This window comes from Argopecten irradians, chromosome 11, assembly GCF_041381155.1.
Source record: "Argopecten irradians isolate NY chromosome 11, Ai_NY, whole genome shotgun sequence".
In the NCBI taxonomy this organism is placed as follows: Eukaryota; Metazoa; Mollusca; class Bivalvia; order Pectinida; family Pectinidae; genus Argopecten; species Argopecten irradians.
In genome coordinates, this window is record NC_091144.1 from 14,572,479 (window position 1) to 14,593,995 (window position 21,517).

The following is a 21,517-nucleotide window of genomic DNA, read 5'->3' on the forward strand; positions in this document are numbered from 1 at the left end:
TACCCGGTAACACAAAGATATACCTGGTAACACAAAGATATACCCGGTAACACAAAGATATACCCGGTAACACAAAGATATACCCGGTAACACAAAGATATACCCGTAACACAAAGATATACCCGGTAACACAAAGATATACCCGGTAACACAAAGATATACCCGGTAACACAAAGATATACCTGGTAACACAAAGATATACCCGGTAACACAAAGATATACCCGGTAACACAAAGATATACCCGGTAACACAAAGATATACCTGGTAACACAAAGATATACCCAGTAACACAAAGATATACCCTGTAAAACAAAGATATACCTGGTAACACAAAGATATACCCAGTAACACAAAGATATACCCTGTAACACAAAGATATACCTGGTAACACAAAGATATACCTGGTAACACAAAGATATACCCAGTAACACAAAGATATACCCTGTAAAACAAAGATATACCCAGTAACACAAAGATATACCCAGTAACACAAAGATATACCTGGTAACACAAAGATATACCCAGTAACACAAAGATATACCCTGTAAAACAAAGATATACCCTGTAAAACAAAGATATACCCAGTAACACAAAGATATACCCAGTAACACAAAGATATACCTGGTAACACAAAGATATACCTGGTAACACAAAGATATACCCAGTAACACAAAGATATACCCTGTAAAACAAAGATATACCTGGTAACACAAAGATATACCCAGTAACACAAAGATATACCCTGTAAAACAAAGATATACCTGGTAACACAAAGATATACCCTGTAAAACAAAGATATACCTGGTAACACAAAGATATACCTGGTAACACAAAGAATATACCCTGGTAACACAAAGATATACCCAGTAACACAAAGATATACCGTAACAAAGATATACCGGTAACACAAAGATATACCGGTAACACAAAGATATACCGTAACACAAAGATATACCCGTAAACACAAAGATATACCTGGTAAAGATATACGTACACAAAGATATACCCTGTAAACAAAGTAAACACAAAGATATACCGGTAACACAAAGATATACCCGGTAACACAAAGATATACCCGGTAACACAAAGATATACCCGGTAACACAAAGATATACCCGGTAACACAAAGATATACCTGGTAACACAAAGATATACCCGGTAACACAAAGATATACCCGGTAACACAAAGATATACCTGGTAACACAAAGATATACCTGGTAACATTTCAGTCCGTACCTTCCCAAGATTGTCCCAAACCATCCAGGGAATACACTTGAACTCCAGTCATTATCCTATAGCAAGATGTCTAGTGAGCACAGGTAAGGTTACTAAGTCATACACTGAAACTCCAGTCGTTATCCTATAGCAAGATGTCTAGTGAGCATAGGTAAGTTTACTTAGTCATACATTATTTACACTGGAGCTCCAGTCGTTATATCCTATAGCTTGATGTCTAGTGAGGACAGGTAAGTTTACTTAATCATACATTAATTTATTTACACTGGAGCTCCAGTCGTTATCCTATAGCTTGATGTCTAGTGAGGACAGGTAAGTTTACTTAATCATACATTAATTTATTTACACTGGAGCTCCAGTCGTTATCCTATAGCTTGATGTCTAGTGAGGACAGGTAAGTTTACTTAATCATACATTAATTTATTTACACTGGAGCTCCGGGTCGTTATCCTATAGCTTGATGTCTAGTGAGGACAGGTAAGTTTACTTAATCATACATTAATTTATTTACACTGGAGCTCCAGTCGTTATCCTATAGCTTGATGTCTAGTGAGGACAGGTAAGTTTACTTAATCATACATTAATTTATTTACACTGGAGCTCCAGTCGTTATCCTATAGCTTGATGTCTAGTGAGGACAGGTAAGTTTACTTAATCATACATTAATTTATTTACACTGGAGCTCCAGTCGTTATCCTATAGCTTGATGTCTAGTGAGGACAGGTAAGTTTACTTAATCATACATTAATTTATTTACACTGGAGCTCCGGTCGTTATCCTATAGCTTGATGTCTAGTGAGGACAGGTAAGTTTACTTAATCATACATTAATTTATTTACACTGGAGCTCCGGTCGTTATCCTATAGCTTGATGTCTAGTGAGGACAGGTAAGTTTACTTAATCATACATTAATTTATTTACACTGGAGCTCCGGTCGTTATCCTATAGCTTGATGTCTAGTGAGGACAGGTAAGTTTACTAAGTCATACATTATTTACACTGGAGCTCCAGTCTTTATCCTATAGCTTGATGTCTAGTGAGGACAGGTAAGTTTACTTAGTCATACATTATTTATACTGGAGCTCCAGTCGTTATATCCTATAGCTTGATGTCTAGTGAGCACAGGTAAGTTTACTTAGTCATACATTATTTACACTGGAGCTCCAGTCGTTATATCCTATAGCTTGATGTCTAGTGAGCACAGGTAAGTTTACTAAGTCAATTGTTTCCCTTTTCTCCCATATTGACATGGATATTAACTATCCTGTGGTTTCTATAGGGAAAAGAAATATGTGATTTTAACAATTCCAAATACAGTCTGTGACACCAATCATTTAATGTTTTATAGAGAGATTAGATATTGATTATCAGTACTTGTAGAGTGAACATGTAATAAAAAAATGGTTGCATGCAAGTCACACATTTTAGTTTAATATGTAGCATATTTTCAGGAGATATTTCCGTTGTCGTGGACGACCAGAGACTCAGACTTGGTGTGGCTATTTTTCTTCAAAGGTAAATTTAGTGTCTGTGAATCGAAATATCATATTCTTTTTAATTGTCTTATATCATTATATAAAGTAAAAAATGAATAATGGATCTTAATTGATACATACAAAAAAGTTACAATACATATATGATCATGTATTTGTGATTTTAACATGAAATCAATGAAGTCATGAAATGTGCACTTCCAGTTAGGAGAATTATTATTACCCTGTAATCAATTTTATTTCTAGTTTAATGTTTTATGAACAATTTAATGTACATGCTACACTTACAATCATAGGTAATAATTCAGTTTTATTTATTTTGATTTTTAAAATAATAATAACATTATTGCATTTCATATTGTCATTTTTTTTTCTTCAATCAGAACAATCCTTCAAAATTTCCAGAGAAAAGTCCACAAGGAAAACAAAATCAAAACCAAGAGAAGAATGAAAGAAAATCAAGTGACAATGGTTGCATAGCTACCTCAGACGAAATCACAAGCAAAATGGAAAACCTTGATCTCCATATTGGTCAGAAAGAACAGGAAGACAGAAACAAAGCAACCAACAAACTGAAACTAAAGAAAGACATCAAATCTTCTTCAGGACCATCTGGAGAAGTAAGCTTTGCAGCATTATCTGAACAAAACAGACAAGAGAACCCCAAAAAACATTCGTCTATGAGGGACGACAGTGGTTATAGTGGTGAGAAGAAATCTACTTTGAACCACCTGAAGATGGGAGGACGCCGGGAGTCTGCTGCAGCCTGTATAGATCTCACTAGTGATAGTGACAGTGTGTCTGGTGACGACAGTGACAGCGGACACGAAGATGAAGGAGGCGCTGATTCAGATCTATTTACTGACCATAATGCAGGTGATAGTATTCCAAATGTACATTATAGAGCAATGTCATCACCAAACTCTAATAATACTCCAAGTTCTCAACCAAACACAAGCATTGATAAACCACATGTCCGAAGTCCTCAGGATTCACACAGTGCTAATGTATCAGAAACTAAACAGAATTCTAAAGGTATTCCATCTAACCACAAAACAGCAGAAATAATAGCGCAAACAAATACCACGTCTCAGTCTGTTGGTGAGCGTCCATTACAGTTACAGAATAAACCTGCCAACCATGTACAGTCCCAAGACAATGTTACTCAACCTCCTAAGCTACCTGGGAATGTGACAGTTCCATTACAAACAAACCCAGTGATGCCATCTGTGCAGCCAAAGGTCAAAGTTCCTGAACCTATTGTCATACAGACATCTCAACATTCATCAGATTTTCAGACAGCCAATCAGTTAAGTCTGAAGCAAGATATTGAGACAAGAGATGCCCTGTTGAAACAGCTACAAAAACAGAAGGTAATATTGATACACATTCAGTAAAAATGTTTAGAATATTTCTTTACAAAATGGGATGTCAAAAGAATTTTACTTTACTTGTAACAATGTAAAGCATGGATGCAAATGTGAATCTATTGCATCCAAATAAAATGGATAACACATACATGTAACATGCAAATGCCAATCTGAAATTCAGATAGTCATACTGTTTGAGTGGGTTTATTATTAAAAATTAACTACCCTTGTACTTGTTTTTAGCAAACTGAAGACTTGTCAATTTGCTATTGATATATATGTGTATGCAACTGATAAATACATATGCATACATCACATAACAGATGACTTGTACATATGTTTGATATTTGTTAATTATGAAGTACATGCATAGATTTTCTTCTTCCTTGTGACTAAGCTAAATATTCATTTGCTGTAAAATGGTTTGGTATTTATTTTTCAATATGTTCTTGAACACATGGCATTAGTACTCTTTTCTTATAAGCTACCATACTTTGTTGTTTTTTATAGCAAATTATAGCGACAGTAAAAATGTCCAACCTCCCAGACCGCGGTAAAAAGCTGATGGAGGAAGTACAAAAACTACAGAGTTCTATTTCATTTTACAACAAAAAAATCTCTGACCATGCCAGTAAGAAAATCACAGGTAAATGATACCGATAATATTGTCTAGATATATCAGTTTTTAGTTAAGCTGTCATTGTTACAAATGATATCATGTAGTGACGATTCTCATCTTCCAATATGATATTGATTTCTATTTTCTGAAATTGTTACAATGACTGAAATTGTACTCAAGACCTGCCTATGACCAAGTGACATTTTAATTCCAAATGCCAACCAATTATGTATTATTTCTTACAGTATACCAATTGTATATATTTTGTAAGGTTCCTGATCATGTAAACTCCTAAGATTTTTCCACAATTACCACGAATTATATATGAAATACTCAGCAAGAGTTTCCAAGTGACATACATTGTTATCATTCATAAGTCTATTATCTAATACACAAAACCACCTTTCTGCATTTCGTCTTTTTCTCAACAACACCATTGTTTCGATATATATCGATACATCAGGGTAGTTTCCTTTTGATATATCCATACTTAAAATTCATATCAATGACAGCTCTCAATTTTAGATTACCGGTACCTCTCTTGTAAATATTCTCTTGGAAAATGCCAATGGGGATTGGAAAAAAAATTCACAGCATTTGGGAGGGTACAGGAACATAACTTTATTGCATAGGAATAATAATAATTAAGAACAGTACAGTATTATCTATTATGGATCGAAGGAATATTGATACATGCATGTGAATGAAAATTACTTCATGAGTTAAAAATGTTTAATATTGTCATATGGGTGATTGATAAGAAAGTTATTGCTCTCAATGTCCATTCCAATTCACCCTAGTCTTAGAACTGTGTAAGTGTATTCTATAAATATATAGTTTTTGTTTCAGCTACAGGAAATCAACCACAAATCAAAGTGATAAAAATACCCTCACAACAAGGCAGTTCACAGAATACAACAGGGCAGCCCCTGCAACTTCCTCCAGGTAAAGATAGTTCTGATAAGCCTTAAAATTGTAGATACTACATAAGGATTTCATAGCTTTAACTTAGGACCATACCATTTGATAATGATGAAGTTATGCCTTATTACTTTTTCTAGATATAATTATAGTAGATGATATAATTGATGCCAAAATCCAACCACAATCTTAACTTAGGTTTTTGATAGCAAATTTTCAGTTGCCAAATATAAACTTAGGTTTTTGATAGCAAATTTTCAGTTGCCAAATATAAAGTTTCCGTTTTCATGGCCAAATCGAACAAACTTGTCTTTACAACTGTGAATAGTTTACAATATTACTGTAACCTTCTGGTTTCTATTGACAGACTAGCCATACACACATGACACTATAAAGTTGGAGCAGTAAATCTATAAGATTATGGCTAAATCTTATTTCAATCATTGTTATATTTCATGTAGGTGTTAAGGTGATCAAACTGCCTTCCCAGGCGGCTGGCCACACCTCACACAACCCAGATGGACTCCGTCAGACGAGTATCCTACCACACACTGCCCAACTACCTCCTCACATCCTTCAACAGCTGTATGCTGGTAACTATGTCACTACAGTGTTACTTCCCTTACAAACATGGGCATAATACCATGTGAAATACAGTTACTCATCTTACAGTAATTTGTTGTTTGGGTTTGACTCATAGCTTACCTGACAAACTGCATTAGTTTTCACTGAGTACTTTGGATTCATTTCACAATAGGGCCTCATGTAGACTTCTATCAAAATCCGCCATATAGCAATCAATCGCACTATTTCACAATATAGTTTGTAATAAATGAGTTTATGTTTTTATTGTATCTGTTCTATAGTAAGTATAAAATATACATGTAGTTTCTACAAAATAAGTGTTGTAATCAATTCAGTCTGCTCTGTGTTGATGGGAATCATTGGATCAAAATGTCTTGCATTGCTTTTAAATTGTGTATTGGTGTTTCATGTAAAATGTAGTAAATGACATACTTTACCTCCTAGCCAACCCTCAGGCCATGCAGCTTTATGGGGGGAGGATGACGGCAGCACGTTTGCGGGAGGTCGGGAGTATTACAAAGGAGGCCATAGAGAAACTACACAAGTAAGTCACCACCAAATTGCATGGTGTTTAGAGAAAAGAATGTAATACATGTTTATATCATAAACAGAGTCATCATCTTTCATTGTTTGCATACTTCTCAATCTGCAAAGTCACACCTTGTTAATGGAGCAAAGATATATTGTTAAATATGTATTGTAGGCATCTACCAATATATCTGAATACAACAAATAAAGTTACGTAGTGTTTATACACAGCTGATGATTTGGATAGGTTATGTGTTGATACATTGCTGAAGGCAAGGAAAGACAGATGAAAACGAAATTTCATCAAGACATCTTGAGACTTTGGTGGTAGACTTAACCCAAGGCTTTTGTTTTCAGACAGCTGGAAACTTGTCCAGGGGAGGAGATCGAGTTGCCTGATCCCAAGGGACTTAATGTTCCACTGATGACTCACCAACGCCGGGCGCTGGCCTGGCTGACGTGGAGGGAGAAACAACAACCACAGGGCGGAATACTTGGTATAAAAAACCTGAATCACATTAATATGTACCTGCATGAACTTATTCTAATACATCCACTCAAACCCTGGACCTCATTAATATTAAATTTAGTAACCACTGGTATCAGTGTCTGGCCATTAATAGCCTATATAAATGAAGTGCCTACTAAACAAAACTTAAGTACTAAGTTCTGGATTAAGGAGGTTTAATAGTATTTTATCTCACATATCAGTCAAAGAGAGGCAACCTGAGTAAAATCTACATAAATCATAGAGGAAGTGATGTTAAAGGTAGGTTTTCGCCCAATGAAATATAAAGACTACGAAATTGAAATTTATCCTATACATAGATATAATCTTCAGATCATTTTCAATGCATACAGCGAACAATATGGGTGGTCAGTTGCCTAGCTTGACCAGGAAAATACTCCTCTAAAAATAGAGCAAAGTCAAGCTTTACATAGAACATGACAAATTTTTTCCAAAACGAGGCCGCAGCAACAAACGGAAGCGTGCAACAAAATGTCAGATAGAAGTGACAGTCTTGCCACGGCATGTTTAGTTAAAGAACAACAACAACAAATCGAAGTGCAAGAGACTGTTTATACATATCATATAATCTAAAACACTTCATGTTACTTACATACGCTCGCTAACTTTGTACACCAAATATACATGTAGTTAGTCTGCGGCTGTTTGTGCGCTGGCATATGTGTTGAAATTTAACTCGCCACGTGCAATGCCGTTACACGAGTCCCAACAGATCCCGGCAAGTTCCGCTTGAGATGTGGCTTCTGTTTCTTCTATTGCTACATGCCATCTCTGAATTTATTCCCTATAGATACCCTAGGGTGCTACCGAATCCATTATAATTTTCTCCACTTTGTTGCCGATTCAGATATATTTTTTTCATCTCACACACTTTCGTTCAGCCATTTTGTTTACTTTTAGTGCATGACAATGCACATGCGCCAAACTTCGACGACACAATTCATCGCAGCTTCATTTGCATATTATTTTGTCTGACGGACACCGTAATAAATCAAGGATTTCCTTCAATTTTGTATTCAAGACACATTTATTCAATCTCAAACACATAAAGAAATTAAAATTGAGATATTGTAATATGTCTTTTCATCTTTTCTTCCGCTTATTGCATTTCACAAAAAAAATATTTATTTGGTTGGGCGAAACCTACCTTTAAGTGAAGAAGCAACTACAATATAAATGAATTGCAGTTATTTTATATACAACTTAACCCTTTGATAACTTAAATAATATTGATTAAATCTAGTATGTACCCTATATTTACATTAGGCAATTTTAGATGTATGCAATCTTTATGCATACACAAAGAAAATTATATTGTAACTTGTCAAGACAGGTCTCTCCTTCTAATCTATTACAGTGAATGTTCATATAATGTATGGCAGTGTTAATTACTGTACGTGTATTGAAAGTTATGTCTCAGGAATAGACAAATTAAACTGTGTATCTGGATCCTACGTATATATACTATGTTGATCTGTATTTGTTGTACAGCTGATGATATGGGACTTGGCAAGACGCTGACTATGATCTCACTGATAGCCAAACAGAGGGAACTACGCAGAGAAACAGAACAAGCTGAAGAAAGCGATGAGGATGGATGGAAAAGCAAAGACAAGGAAATGAAAAAGTGTAAGTAATTGTGTAAGGTTCACCATCATTTTGACTGAATAAAAAACATGCATGCCTGAATATTTAAGTTATAAAAATGATTTTTGTAATGTACATATATTTTATCTTGAATAAAATGTCTTTGTTGTAAAGGTTTATCTACCGTATACCATGAAACGGTATAGAGTTTTCAAAGTAATTTGTAGGAAGAGATTTTCATGCTTTTTATATGAGACAGGAGTTTGAATAACATGTAAAACAAAGTTTGATGCACAAAATGACAATTATTTCTACACAACAAATGTTTCATGTTTTACAGTATTTCTATATGATGCATATATTTGCTATTACAGTCGGTAAGAACCTGGTGAAGTCCAAAGCCAGCTTGGTGGTATGTCCAGCCTCTCTGATACATCAATGGCACAAAGAAATAGAGCGGCGGTGTCGAGCCAGTCTCCTGTCTGTTCTTCTGTACCACGGTCCCAATAGGGAACAGAATATCAAAAAGTTAGTCTCTCATAGAATAGAACTGATTTACTTATTCTGGCCATAGCTACAATATTTACTACATGTTCTGAAATGTGAATTCTATTGCTAACAGAGATGAATCACAATAAAATGCTATACAGTACTAGTTCCAGCTACAGACTACTAGCTAGGACAGCCGTAAACATATGTAGTTAACCTCATTAACTTGAATTGAACTTGTTAAACTGCAAGAACCATTTGCTATGGCCTCCTTGACTTCAAAATAACAAGGTTTGACTTCATGTGTACTTTATAAGGAAATATTGGCGATCAGCCATGATCAGATCCTAGAGCCAATTCTTACAGTCTGTCTTTGAATATGACAAAACAGAAATCTTCTTGTATCGAAAAGGAAAACGGTTTACAAACTAAAGATATTTTAATGTATGATGCTTACATATATGGCAGAACATTTAAAATTGCAGCTGCTTAGATAATATGTCAAATAGACAACAATTATATAAGTCAAAACTATGATATAGATAATACTATGAGTTGAATGGTTATTTTGACTTGAACAGACTTGCTGAACATGACGTGGTTATCACTACCTATAACATTGTGGCAAAGGAAGTTGGATCATCAAAAACAAATGCTGAAGAACCGGTGAAGGATGATGAGGAAGCTGAAAGTCCAGAATCTGAGGTTAGATCATACCAGAATATGTGTCTTCAATTCTTCTCCTGTTATAATAGCCTTAACCAAATATGTCCAAAAAAAATTCCAATTTGATAACTATGGATGTAACATTACGTGGCAGATTTCAGGTTTCACGTTGTTTCTTACACACCTTTAATTACCTATGTGAAAACACAGACAAAGCAAGAAAATTTACATAAAAAGGTTTTGTGTTAGACTTTTTAAAATCTTGCCTTTTTGTTCAACTTGTTTCACCTTGTACAATTATGTGAAAAACCACCAAGCGACATCTTTTTGCCTTGTGAAGTTGCTGGTTGTGTAATTTGACAAGGTGAAATGGTGAGAGCCAAAAAAGTTGTATGAAAAGATGAGATTTTTAGAAGTCTAAAATGGCGCCTCAAGCTCCTCATGTTGATTTTCTCCCCTTTACATATTTTTGCATCAATAATTAAAGATGCTTAAAGAAACAAAGCAAAATGCCACCATGCATTACATAGCACAATGTTATTTTTTTTTGTTAGCTATTAACTTTCTTGAATTTCATTTTGAAAAAAAAATATTGAGGATCTTTCACAGAATCAAAACTGAATTCATATTAATCATATAAGCATGATTAATATTTGTTTGAAATGATTATCTTTTGCAAATACTTTGATAATCAACTTTGAGAAAAAAAGAAATATAATGTTGGTCTCTCTTTTAGTAATTGAAAGCTTTTTTTCTACAGGGATCAGATTCTGTGCTACAGTGTAACATGTTGAGAATTGTATGGGACAGAATTATTTTGGATGAGGCCCATAATATCAAAAATCATAAGAGTCTAACCGCTATGGCAGTTTGTCGACTGAGATCTACTCACAGATGGGCTATCACGGGTACCCCTATACAGAACCAGCTACTCGACATGTACTCCCTACTAAGGTATGGTAGTCCACAACATTATCAATTTAATGATATGAGATTTAATTTGAAAAAGAAAACTTTCATTTTTTTTTATTGCAACAATATTTTTCATGGTCCATAATCTTTATGTTGTAGGTTTTTGAGATGCTCTCCGTTTGATGAGTATAAAGTCTGGAAGCGTCAAGTTGATACTGGCAAATGTAAGATACATAGATAGGAATTTGTCTTTACTTTGTATTTGATCAAAGTAACATTGAGGCAAACATTGATGGTACAGTGTATTGGCATCAAGCATGTCTTGCTTGCTATGAAATCTTAGAATTATTGGTAATGGGTAGATTTCCCGCTGGTCAAGGTCATGTAATTCTTGTTGAACAATATTTATGTTAAATAATTTTGGCAAATATTTTGTATAATATTTTGTATAATATGTTTTGTGAATAATCACATAAAGCTGCTGTATTGGAAATTTGTGAAATGAATTTCATTAATGTTCAGTAATTGAGAATTTTACTTTCAGCATCTGGACAAAATCGACTGAACATTTTAGTGAAATCTTTACTGTTACGAAGAACAAAAACACAGACAGACAAGGCTGGCAAACCTTTGGTAAGGGTATACTAGTAAACACTAACATTTCTGACAAAACAATAACAAGTGAAGGAAAAATGTTACCATTGAAATATAAAGGTATATTTAAGATCTTGCAATATCTTGTATAATGTATATATTAAAGATACAGTAGCAGGTCAGAATTTACCAGGTACCATTAAAAAGGGTACTATTTACTAAGTATGAATTGTTAACTAGATGTATATGTTTATTGCCCTTCCTTTCCCAGGTTGCCATGACTACCAAATCCAGCCAGGTGTGGGAATTAGAATTATCAGAGAGTGAAAGAACTGTTTACGACAAAGTCTTCTCTCAGTCTAGGTGAGTGTTGGCTTGAAAGCATGGTGGATTTACAATTCAATATTAATGGACCGTCTGTTGAACTTCTTTGAAACTGAATGATATTCTTTTTTTTTAGTTAATTTCTATCAATTTGGAGTTCTTTGCTTATGTTTAATGCTGATATAATGTTAGACATCATTACCATTTGTAATATTACAATAAATGGAAAATAAGGTGCATCAGGTAGTCAGTGTAAAGTCGCTTTCGGTGGTTCTATATCTTGACATTGATTAAACCACCAGAAAGAGACTTTTAATCCTTATATTTACAGTCTGAACTATTTATTCATTAGCTCAAAAATTTACCCTTATTAGTGTTTATATAGGTGGCGAAATTCCCACCAATTTATCAATGAACATACCAATAAAATGTGTTCCGTCTGATGAAGCATATGTCCTGGTATGAACTCTAAATCATTTTATATTATCTGTTGATAAAAACACCATTGTGTAAAGCAGTTTGGTTTTAATCCTTTGCTTCGTATATTTCACACGCATTACACAATTTATAACGAGGCAAGGATATTTAACGTAGTTTGTGACGTGGTGTCCGAATTCAAACCGCCAGAGTCAAGGATATGTGTTACAAACAGAGAGTTTTTTCTTCAATTTTGTGATCACTTGAGTTCTACTTAATCAGTTCACGTTTTGAAAATTCTTTGAATACACGGTGATGTTTACATCGTTTAATGTCATTATTTTCCGGATTTTGGAGATTTTCAAATGTATCGAACGTCGTTTCGAGTAATCATGTACAAAACACAGGTAGGCCACTACTGGGAAACGTTTACTGTACCGCTCTCAAAAATGTTAACTATATTCATATTGTTCTTTCAACACTCAATAAATAGTTAGAGGTATCTATTACAAGTAATGTAAAGCGACAATTGTAAGATTCCGTTTCATTGATTATTCGAAACACCCAAAAACGTAAACTCTCGCCGAATCACAGTAGATTCTAGATAAACGTACAGGACTTGTCTGTCCGTCCGAGGTGAACAAAAATTGCTTTGTTGTGCTAGGTCGTTTTTGGTTAAACTTATCCACACTCAAATACTGATAGTTGATCTGTCTAAGCGATTACTAGATCCTCAAAGACTGCGTAACTCACTCCCCAATAACACATAAAAAAACACCAATAGAATGACAGATCCCTAGTCTACATAGAGTGGTAGAGAACAACACAGATATCACTAGAATGTTAGAGCACGCTCGAACAACATACGATTCTTAGAAACATGCGACGTCATCTGCAGTCTAACTGTTACTCTTGTACAACTTGGATTCATAACGCACAGAGAGCATGGTACAATCACAATGTTTCTTAGGTTTAAATACGACATGCACAGTCCAGTACAGCTAAGGCTGAGAACTAGATGTATCTTTATCTTCTACATTGTGACTGTGCGCAGATGTACATGTATCATCCGAACGTACGTTGACGCCGTTACCATGCAATAACACACTAGGTGTAATTGTTTGCATCCGCATCTCGCTGCCACTCGATATTCGTCGCGTAGACATACTCCCAGTATCGAGAAATGCTAGCTTTGTTGGTTTGTTTTTTTTTAGGGTTTATCCCTCGGCACGTTACAATATATAAACAAAATTACATGAACAATGACCGTGAGAATTACCTGTTATGTTCAACATGACCTGTTAGGCACGGTACTTTGTCGTAGATGATGCACAATTTTACAAATGTTTAACAAAATAAACATTAACAGAACTGATGCAATTTTATCTCATGCATAGGTGTTAGAATCCACAAATATTACAAATGTGGTTTTATAGGTTAACATGCTTACTATGTTAATGTTCAGTTGATTTATACAGGTCTGTGCTGAAGGAATACCTGAGAAGACAGGACGAGAAGGAAGGCATCACTAAGGAGAATGTCAATCCGTTTAAAGATCGTGAGGACGAAGGTCGAGGCAATGGGGCTACCTCACACCAGAACAGGAAGGTTGGAGCTCAGCAGATTCTTGTGTTGTTACTGCGACTAAGACAATGCTGTAGTCACCTCAGTCTGATGAGGGATGTAAGTGGAGTTCAATTTAATAAAGCTTTTAATTTTACAATCACGTTTACTATTTCATGTTGAAAATAAAACTGTAGGTTGATGAATTTGTGTTTTACACATTGTCACGTCATGTCCTTCTAAATTAATATGTAATTTAATATATTAAGTTAAGAAGAAAAAGTGCAACATTTCAACAGTTGGCATTATCTTTGAGAAATAAATGACAAATTGATTGGTAGACAAATATATTGCATGTAAAATACACAGTAATAGAGATGAATAAAGATTTCTACATCCAATTCAAAAGAGTGCTATCTGATTAGCTTTAGAATGCTGGTAATTATTTTTGATCAACTTCTAGATACTTATAAACATAGTTAATGTACAGTGTACATATATTAAGCTGTAGAAACAATAATGTATCTTAGAAGTCTGTCCCTAATTTTGGTGGCTAATAAAAGTACTTGATATGTGGCTTCAGGCATTTGATGAGGAGACTGCAGAGTCTGAGGGACTGGAATTAGACATTGCTGAGCAGATGAGGGATTTAATGCTGGAAGAGCCAGGCAAACCAGAGGAGCCTCAACTAATAACAAAAGCTTCACCTGTGTTTGAACAGTCCTACTTGAGCACTAAGGTATGCCACTATCATCATTCCATCATCAGCATATTTTGTCTTTCTATATTTTATACTGAGTTATCTGGTCTTGAGCATAGTATGTTGTATATCATTTGTTTGTGTACAAAAATGATTTTTTTTTTTCTCCAAAAAATGTTACTGTTGCACTCATGCACACATAACAAAGTCATTGCAATTTACCAATCTATAAGAGTTTGTTGGATTTTTCTTATCAATACCATAATGACACATATGTATGATTTAATGAATCAAATTTATACATACACACATATTGGATACAAAAAAATTGTTCAGTTTATGTATTGTTTTATTTATTGTACAGTCAATACAAGTATATGATATACTGTTCATTTTGTAGATGAAATTCTTATTAGAGAAACTAAAAGAGATTAGAGGAAATAAACCAAGGCAGAAAAGGTAATTACTATTTATTTGTGTTTATTCTTTACCAGTCTATAAACAGTGCCATTTCGTATTTGATGTTATGTATAGGCCATTTCAGCTGATAAGCTGTTATAAACCTGGTGAACCCTTCAGATGTTTATTTGCCCCGTACAAATATTATATATAATCATGTCTTGTACAGTATATAATGTATATGGTGAAATGGTATGCTGTTGACAGTGTGATCGTTTCCCAGTGGACAAAGATGTTAGAAATAGTGGGTCTTCAGCTGGACAAACTCAACATCGAGTACAGCATCATCAAGGGTAACATTCCTCCTAAGAAACGTACTGAAGCTGTTGATGCGTTCAACTGTAGCAGCAGTGGCCCAGAGGTGATGCTGGTATCTCTCCGGGCGGGAGGAGTGGGTCTCAACCTTATTGGAGGGAATCATCTGTTCCTGTTAGACCAACATTGGTATGTTTGGGGGGTTAATTTTACATCTACTGTCTTCACAAATAAGGCAGTGCAATTCAATGCAAAGTTTTGTAGTAATGATTATGATTATTGATCCAAGCCAATTAGGCTATAAATTAAATTTGGTATAAATATTAATGGTAAATCATTTTTAGATGTGTGAATTGTGGCATATTTAGGTAGACTACATGTTATTGTCAGTAATTTCCAGAGACAATCTTGCTTTACAGGAACCCTTCACTAGAGGAACAAGCCTGTGACAGAATACATCGAGTCGGACAGAAGAAAGATGTCTTCATTCACAGGTCTGTGGTCTAACAAATATTCAAATTATACGTAAAAATGAGTGAGTCCAACACTAGTTCCTTTCAGTAAACTGATCAATATACAAAATGTACTCTCTACAACAAATTTAAAGTTGTCTGTCTGTCTGTCTGTAGGTACAACATTGTCCTCCAAACACCTAAACTACAGGACATATATGATAAAATTTGGTACACAGAACCCTGAAATAAAGGGGAGTTGTTGGATAAACTAAATAGGGTTCTGCATTAATGTCCCCTATTAATGGGGTTATTACTAAATTTGTCCAGTGGGGGGTAGTAGTCTGCCACATTGGTGACAGTTTTTGATTACTCAGACATATTCAAATATTGTTAAAAAAGGACACTCCTTTGCTTTCTTGTTCTAACATTGACAGGCAGAATATAATGTGTATTACAGAGTTTGAGAGCTACGTATAATTAGTGATGTCCTGTTTTACAGGTTTCTGTGCCGTGGCACAGTCGAGGAGAAGATTGTGCAGTTACAGAAACGAAAGCAGGCTATAGCTGATAATGTCTTGTCTGGGTAAGTACACTTCTTGATGCTCACCAATAAGTATCACTCCCCAGAAATAGCTGATAATGTCTTGTCTGGGTAAGTATACTTCTTGATGCTCAGCAATAAGTATCACTCCCCAGAAATAGCTGATAATGTCTTGTCTGGGTAAGTACACTTCTTGATGCTCAGCAATAAGTATCACTCCCCAGAAATAGCTGATAATGTCTTGTCTGGGTAAGTATACTTCTTGATGCTCACCAATAAGTATCACTCCCCAGAAATAGCTGATAATGTCTTGTCTGGGTAAGTATACTTCTTGATGCTCACCAATAAGTATCACTCCCCAGAAATAGCTGATAATGTCTTGTCTGGGTAAGTACACTTCTTGATGCTCAGCAATAAGTATCACTCCCCAGAAATAGCTGATAATGTCTTGTCTGGGTAAGTATACTTCTTGATGCTCACCAATAAGTATCACTCCCCAGAAATAGCTGATAATGTCTTGTCTGGGTAAGTACACTTCTTGATGCTCACCAATAAGTATCACTCCCCAGAAATAGCTGATAATGTCTTGTCTGGGTAAGTATACTTCTTGATGCTCAGCAATAAGTATCACTCCCCAGAAATAGCTGATAATGTCTTGTCTGGGTAAGTATACTTCTTGATGCTCAGCAATAAGTATCACTCCCCAGAAATAGCTGATAATGTCTTGTCTGGGTAAGTATACTTCTTGATGCTCAGCAATAAGTATCACTCCCCAGAAATAGCTGATAATGTCTTGTCTGGGTAAGTACACTTCTTGATGCTCAGCAATAAGTATCACTCCCCAGAAATAGCTGATAATGTCTTGTCTGGGTAAGTATACTTCTTGATGCTCAGCAATAAGTATCACTCCCCAGAAATAGCTGATAATGTCTTGTCTGGGTAAGTATACTTCTTGATGCTCAGCAATAAGTATCACTCCCCAGAAATAGCTGATAATGTCTTGTCTGGGTAAGTATACTTCTTGATGCTCACCAATAAGTATCACTCCCCAGAAATAGCTGATAATGTCTTGTCTGGGTAAGTATACTTCTTGATGCTCAGCAATAAGTATCACTCCCCAGAAATAGCTGATAATGTCTTGTCTGGGTAAGTATACTTCTTGATGCTCACCAATAAGTATCACTCCCCAGAAATAGCTGATAATGTCTTGTCTGGGTAAGTATACTTCTTGATGCTCACCAATAAGTATCACTCCCCAGAAATAGCTGATAATGTCTTGTCTGGGTAAGTATACTTCTTGATGCTCACCAATAAGTATCACTCCCCAGAAATAGCTGATAATGTCTTGTCTGGGTAAGTATACTTCTTGATGCTCACCAATAAGTATCACTCCCCAGAAATAGCTGATAATGTCTTGTCTGGGTAAGTACACTTCTTGATGCTCAGCAATAAGTATCACTCCCCAGAAATAGCTGATAATGTCTTGTCTGGGTAAGTACACTTCTTGATGCTCAGCAATAAGTATCACTCCCCAGAAATAGCTGATAATGTCTTGTCTGGGTAAGTATACTTCTTGATGCTCAGCAATAAGTATCACTCCCTAGAAATAGCTGATAATGTCTTGTCTGGGTAAGTATACTTCTTGATGCTCAGCAATAAGTATCACTCCCCAGAAATAGCTGATAATGTCTTGTCTGGGTAAGTACACTTCTTGATGCTCAGCAATAAGTATCACTCCCCAGAAATAGCTGATAATGTCTTGTCTGGGTAAGTATACTTCTTGATGCTCAGCAATAAGTATCACTCCCCAGAAATAGCTGATAATGTCTTGTCTGGGTAAGTATACTTCTTGATGCTCCAGCAATAAGTATCACTCCCCAGAAATAGCTGATAATGTCTTGTCTGGGTAAGTATACTTCTTGATGCTCAGCAATAAGTATCACTCCCCAGAAATAGCTGATAATGTCTTGTCTGGGTAAGTACACTTCTTGATGCTCAGCAATAAGTATCACTCCCCAGAAATAGCTGATAATGTCTTGTCTGGGTAAGTACACTTCTTGATGCTCAGCAATAAGTATCACTCCCCAGAAATAGCTGATAATGTCTTGTCTGGGTAAGTATACTTCTTGATGCTCAGCAATAAGTATCACTCCCCAGAAATATCTGATAATGTCTTGTCTGGGTAAGTATACTTCTTGATGCTCAGCAATAAGTATCACTCCCCAGAAATAGCTGATAATGTCTTGTCTGGGTAAGTATACTTCTTGATGCTCAGCAATAAGTATCACTCCCCAGAAATAGCTGATAATGTCTTGTCTGGGTAAGTATACTTCTTGATGCTCAGCAATAAGTATCACTCCCCAGAAATAGCTGATAATGTCTTGTCTGGGTAAGTATACTTCTTGATGCTCAGCAATAAGTATCACTCCCCAGAAATAGCTGATAATGTCTTGTCTGGGTAAGTATACTTCTTGATGCTCAGCAATAAGTATCACTCCCCAGAAATAGCTGATAATGTCTTGTCTGGGTAAGTATACTTCTTGATGCTCAGCAATAAGTATCACTCCCCAGAAATAGCTGATAATGTCTTGTCTGGGTAAGTATACTTCTTGATGCTCAGCAATAAGTATCACTCCCCAGAAATAGCTGATAATGTCTTGTCTGGGTAAGTATACTTCTTGATGCTCAGCAATAAGTATCACTCCCCAGAAATAGCTGATAATGTCTTGTCTGGGTAAGTATACTTCTTGATGCTCAGCAATAAGTATCACTCCCCAGAAATAGCTGATAATGTCTTGTCTGGGTAAGTATACTTCTTGATGCTCAGCAATAAGTATCACTCCCCAGAAATAGCTGATAATGTCTTGTCTGGGTAAGTATACTTCTTGATGCTCAGCAATAAGTATCACTCCCCAGAAATAGCTGATAATGTCTTGTCTGGGTAAGTATACTATTCTTGATGCTCAGCAATAAGTATCACTCCCCAGAAATAGCTGATAATGTCTTGTCTGGGTAAGTATACTTCTTGATGCTCAGCAATAAGTATCACTCCCCAGAAATAGCTGATAATGTCTTGTCTGGGTAAGTATACTTCTTGATGCTCAGCAATAAGTATCACTCCCCAGAAATAGCTGATAATGTCTTGTCTGGGTAAGTATACTTCTTGATGCTCAGCAATAAGTATCACTCCCCAGAAATAGCTGATAATGTCTTGTCTGGGTAAGTATACTTCTTGATGCTCAGCAATAAGTATCACTCCCCAGAAATAGCTGATAATGTCTTGTCTGGGTAAGTATACTTCTTGATGCTCAGCAATAAGTATCACTCCCCAGAAATAGCTGATAATGTCTTGTCTGGGTAAGTATACTTCTTGATGCTCAGCAATAAGTATCACTCCCCAGAAATAGCTGATAATGTCTTGTCTGGGTAAGTATACTTCTTGATGCTCAGCAATAAGTATCACTCCCCAGAAATAGCTGATAATGTCTTGTCTGGGTAAGTATACTTCTTGATGCTCAGCAATAAGTATCGCTCCCCAGAAATAGCTGATAATGTCTTGTCTGGGTAAGTACACTTCTTGATGCTCAGCAATAAGTATCACTCCCCAGAAATAGCTGATAATGTCTTGTCTGGGTAAGTACACTTCTTGATGCTCAGCAATAAGTATCACTCCCCAGAAATAGCTGATAATGTCTTGTCTGGGTAAGTATACTTCTTGATGCTTACCAATAAGTATCACTCCCTAGAGATAAAAAATAGAATTATGATACTGTAAATGTAGGTATTTTAGCCACAATCATATTTAAAGTGCATTGCTCTTCAGATATTTTGCACTAAAGTTTAATTGAGCTAAATTGTATTTTCTATATATATATCTCTTTACTATAGTAATGAAATGAGTATACAAATTCATCAATGGACTATTTCACTTTTTGCGGTCAAATTTCATTGCACCAAAAACAAGTACATTTACAGTACATGTATTACCAATTTTGGAAGTTCACCTTTATGTCAAATCCTAATCTAGTATGAGTTTGTTAGGCATAAAACTCTTATAGGATTCTTATTTCCTACTGGTAATAAAGCATGGAACAGATAACCAACATGTTTAGCAGTAAATATTGATATCTCAGCTCTACATGTATATGATGTGTATCACTATACATGCTCTAATAATTAAACTGCGCCACATCCACATCCCCTAATAATTATAATCATTGACACAGTATATAACATAACATTCTTCTTTAACATACATTTGTACTTATCATCTTACATGTTATATTTTCTATCTGTTGTAGATCTGGTGTGTCCAAGACAAAACTCACTCTAGCAGATCTCAGAATGATATTTGGAGTGTAACTTTTAACACTTAAATTTGGATTTAACCCAGTGCCTCTCCAATAACAAGATCAATGAAGAGTTGTGACTACCCATCAAGTTAAAAACTTGATTAAATGAAACAGGACTAATATAATAATCATGAACATTATTGGGGGCAATTAGCATTTAACTTCAAATACATAGAGAAAGAATGCAGACTTTATGCACTGCTTCATGAATTGTCCAAATGTTCTTCGTGTCAATCTCATCAAGATATGTTGGGAAATGTATGTTGTTATCTTATCTCTTATTTTAGGAAATAAGACTTGGATAATTACCAAAATCATGGAATTTTAATTTGTAGATGTTCATGATCTTTCATAAGGTGTATACTAGAAACTCTAAAATACTACAAAAGATATCCACATGCATGGTACACAAGCAATGAAGAGTTTTACTACAAACAATTTGGATCAGTATGATCATACACCATAGTTTGTAGATTTAGTTATATATAGCTTCTATATGATGATGTACATTTTATTTTTGGTCCACAATTTGCTAGTGTTTGGTTTTAAGCGACAAATTACGTGGTAGTGCTGATGAAAGGTCAAATAATGATACCTTACGATTGTTTTATCCAATAGTGCACAACAGTTATAGTACATAATATGTAAATTACCTATTATTTATTTTAGGAATAAAGATCTAAAGGTAATGATGCAATATTTTTATTGTTCTTTTGTAAGTGTCTAGAAGTTAATATTCTGACCATTTGGATGAAGATAACATGAATGTATTCCGTCTTTGCAATTGCAGAGTTACCTCCCTTTGGGTTGTGAGCGCAACTCGCATCATTTTCTCTGAAAAGTATGATGTTACCCTCAGAAACACATGATGTCACAATCAATACCTACCCACAAGGGCAGATAAATCTAATATGCAAATA

General features: G+C 35.3%; 1 protein-coding gene across 2 annotated transcripts; it reads left to right on the forward strand.

Annotated features, from left to right (window-relative positions):
• Window positions 1–1,241: 1,241 nt before the first annotated feature.
• On the forward strand, window positions 1,242–21,290 carry LOC138334814 (transcription termination factor 2-like). Of its 2 annotated transcripts, none has more exons than XM_069283572.1 (22): window positions 1,242–1,321; window positions 2,690–2,753; window positions 3,115–4,104; window positions 4,612–4,747; window positions 5,570–5,665; window positions 6,103–6,234; window positions 6,671–6,770; window positions 7,112–7,251; window positions 8,775–8,912; window positions 9,245–9,398; window positions 9,941–10,064; window positions 10,786–10,979; window positions 11,097–11,161; window positions 11,482–11,570; window positions 11,803–11,894; window positions 13,751–13,955; window positions 14,419–14,574; window positions 14,936–14,994; window positions 15,202–15,438; window positions 15,669–15,743; window positions 16,204–16,287; window positions 20,547–21,290. In XM_069283572.1, the coding sequence occupies exons 1-22, from the start codon at window positions 1,305–1,307 to the stop codon at window positions 20,605–20,607; spliced, it is 3,408 nt and encodes a 1,135-aa protein (XP_069139673.1). In that variant the 5' UTR covers window positions 1,242–1,304; the 3' UTR covers window positions 20,608–21,290. The 2 variants fall into 2 exon arrangements, with proteins under 2 accessions (XP_069139673.1, XP_069139675.1); XM_069283574.1 differs by lacking the exon at window positions 1,242–1,321 and adding an exon at window positions 2,431–2,442.
• Window positions 21,291–21,517: the final 227 nt, after the last annotated feature.

Bases quoted from the DNA above. Each gene is read 5' to 3' on its own strand.
- LOC138334814 (XM_069283572.1), top strand. The intron at 9,399-9,940 runs GTTAGTCTCTCA...TGACTTGAACAG, and splicing joins AGGGAACAGAATATCAAAAA to ACTTGCTGAACATGACGTGG. The intron at 10,980-11,096 runs GTATGGTAGTCC...TTTATGTTGTAG, and splicing joins GACATGTACTCCCTACTAAG to GTTTTTGAGATGCTCTCCGT.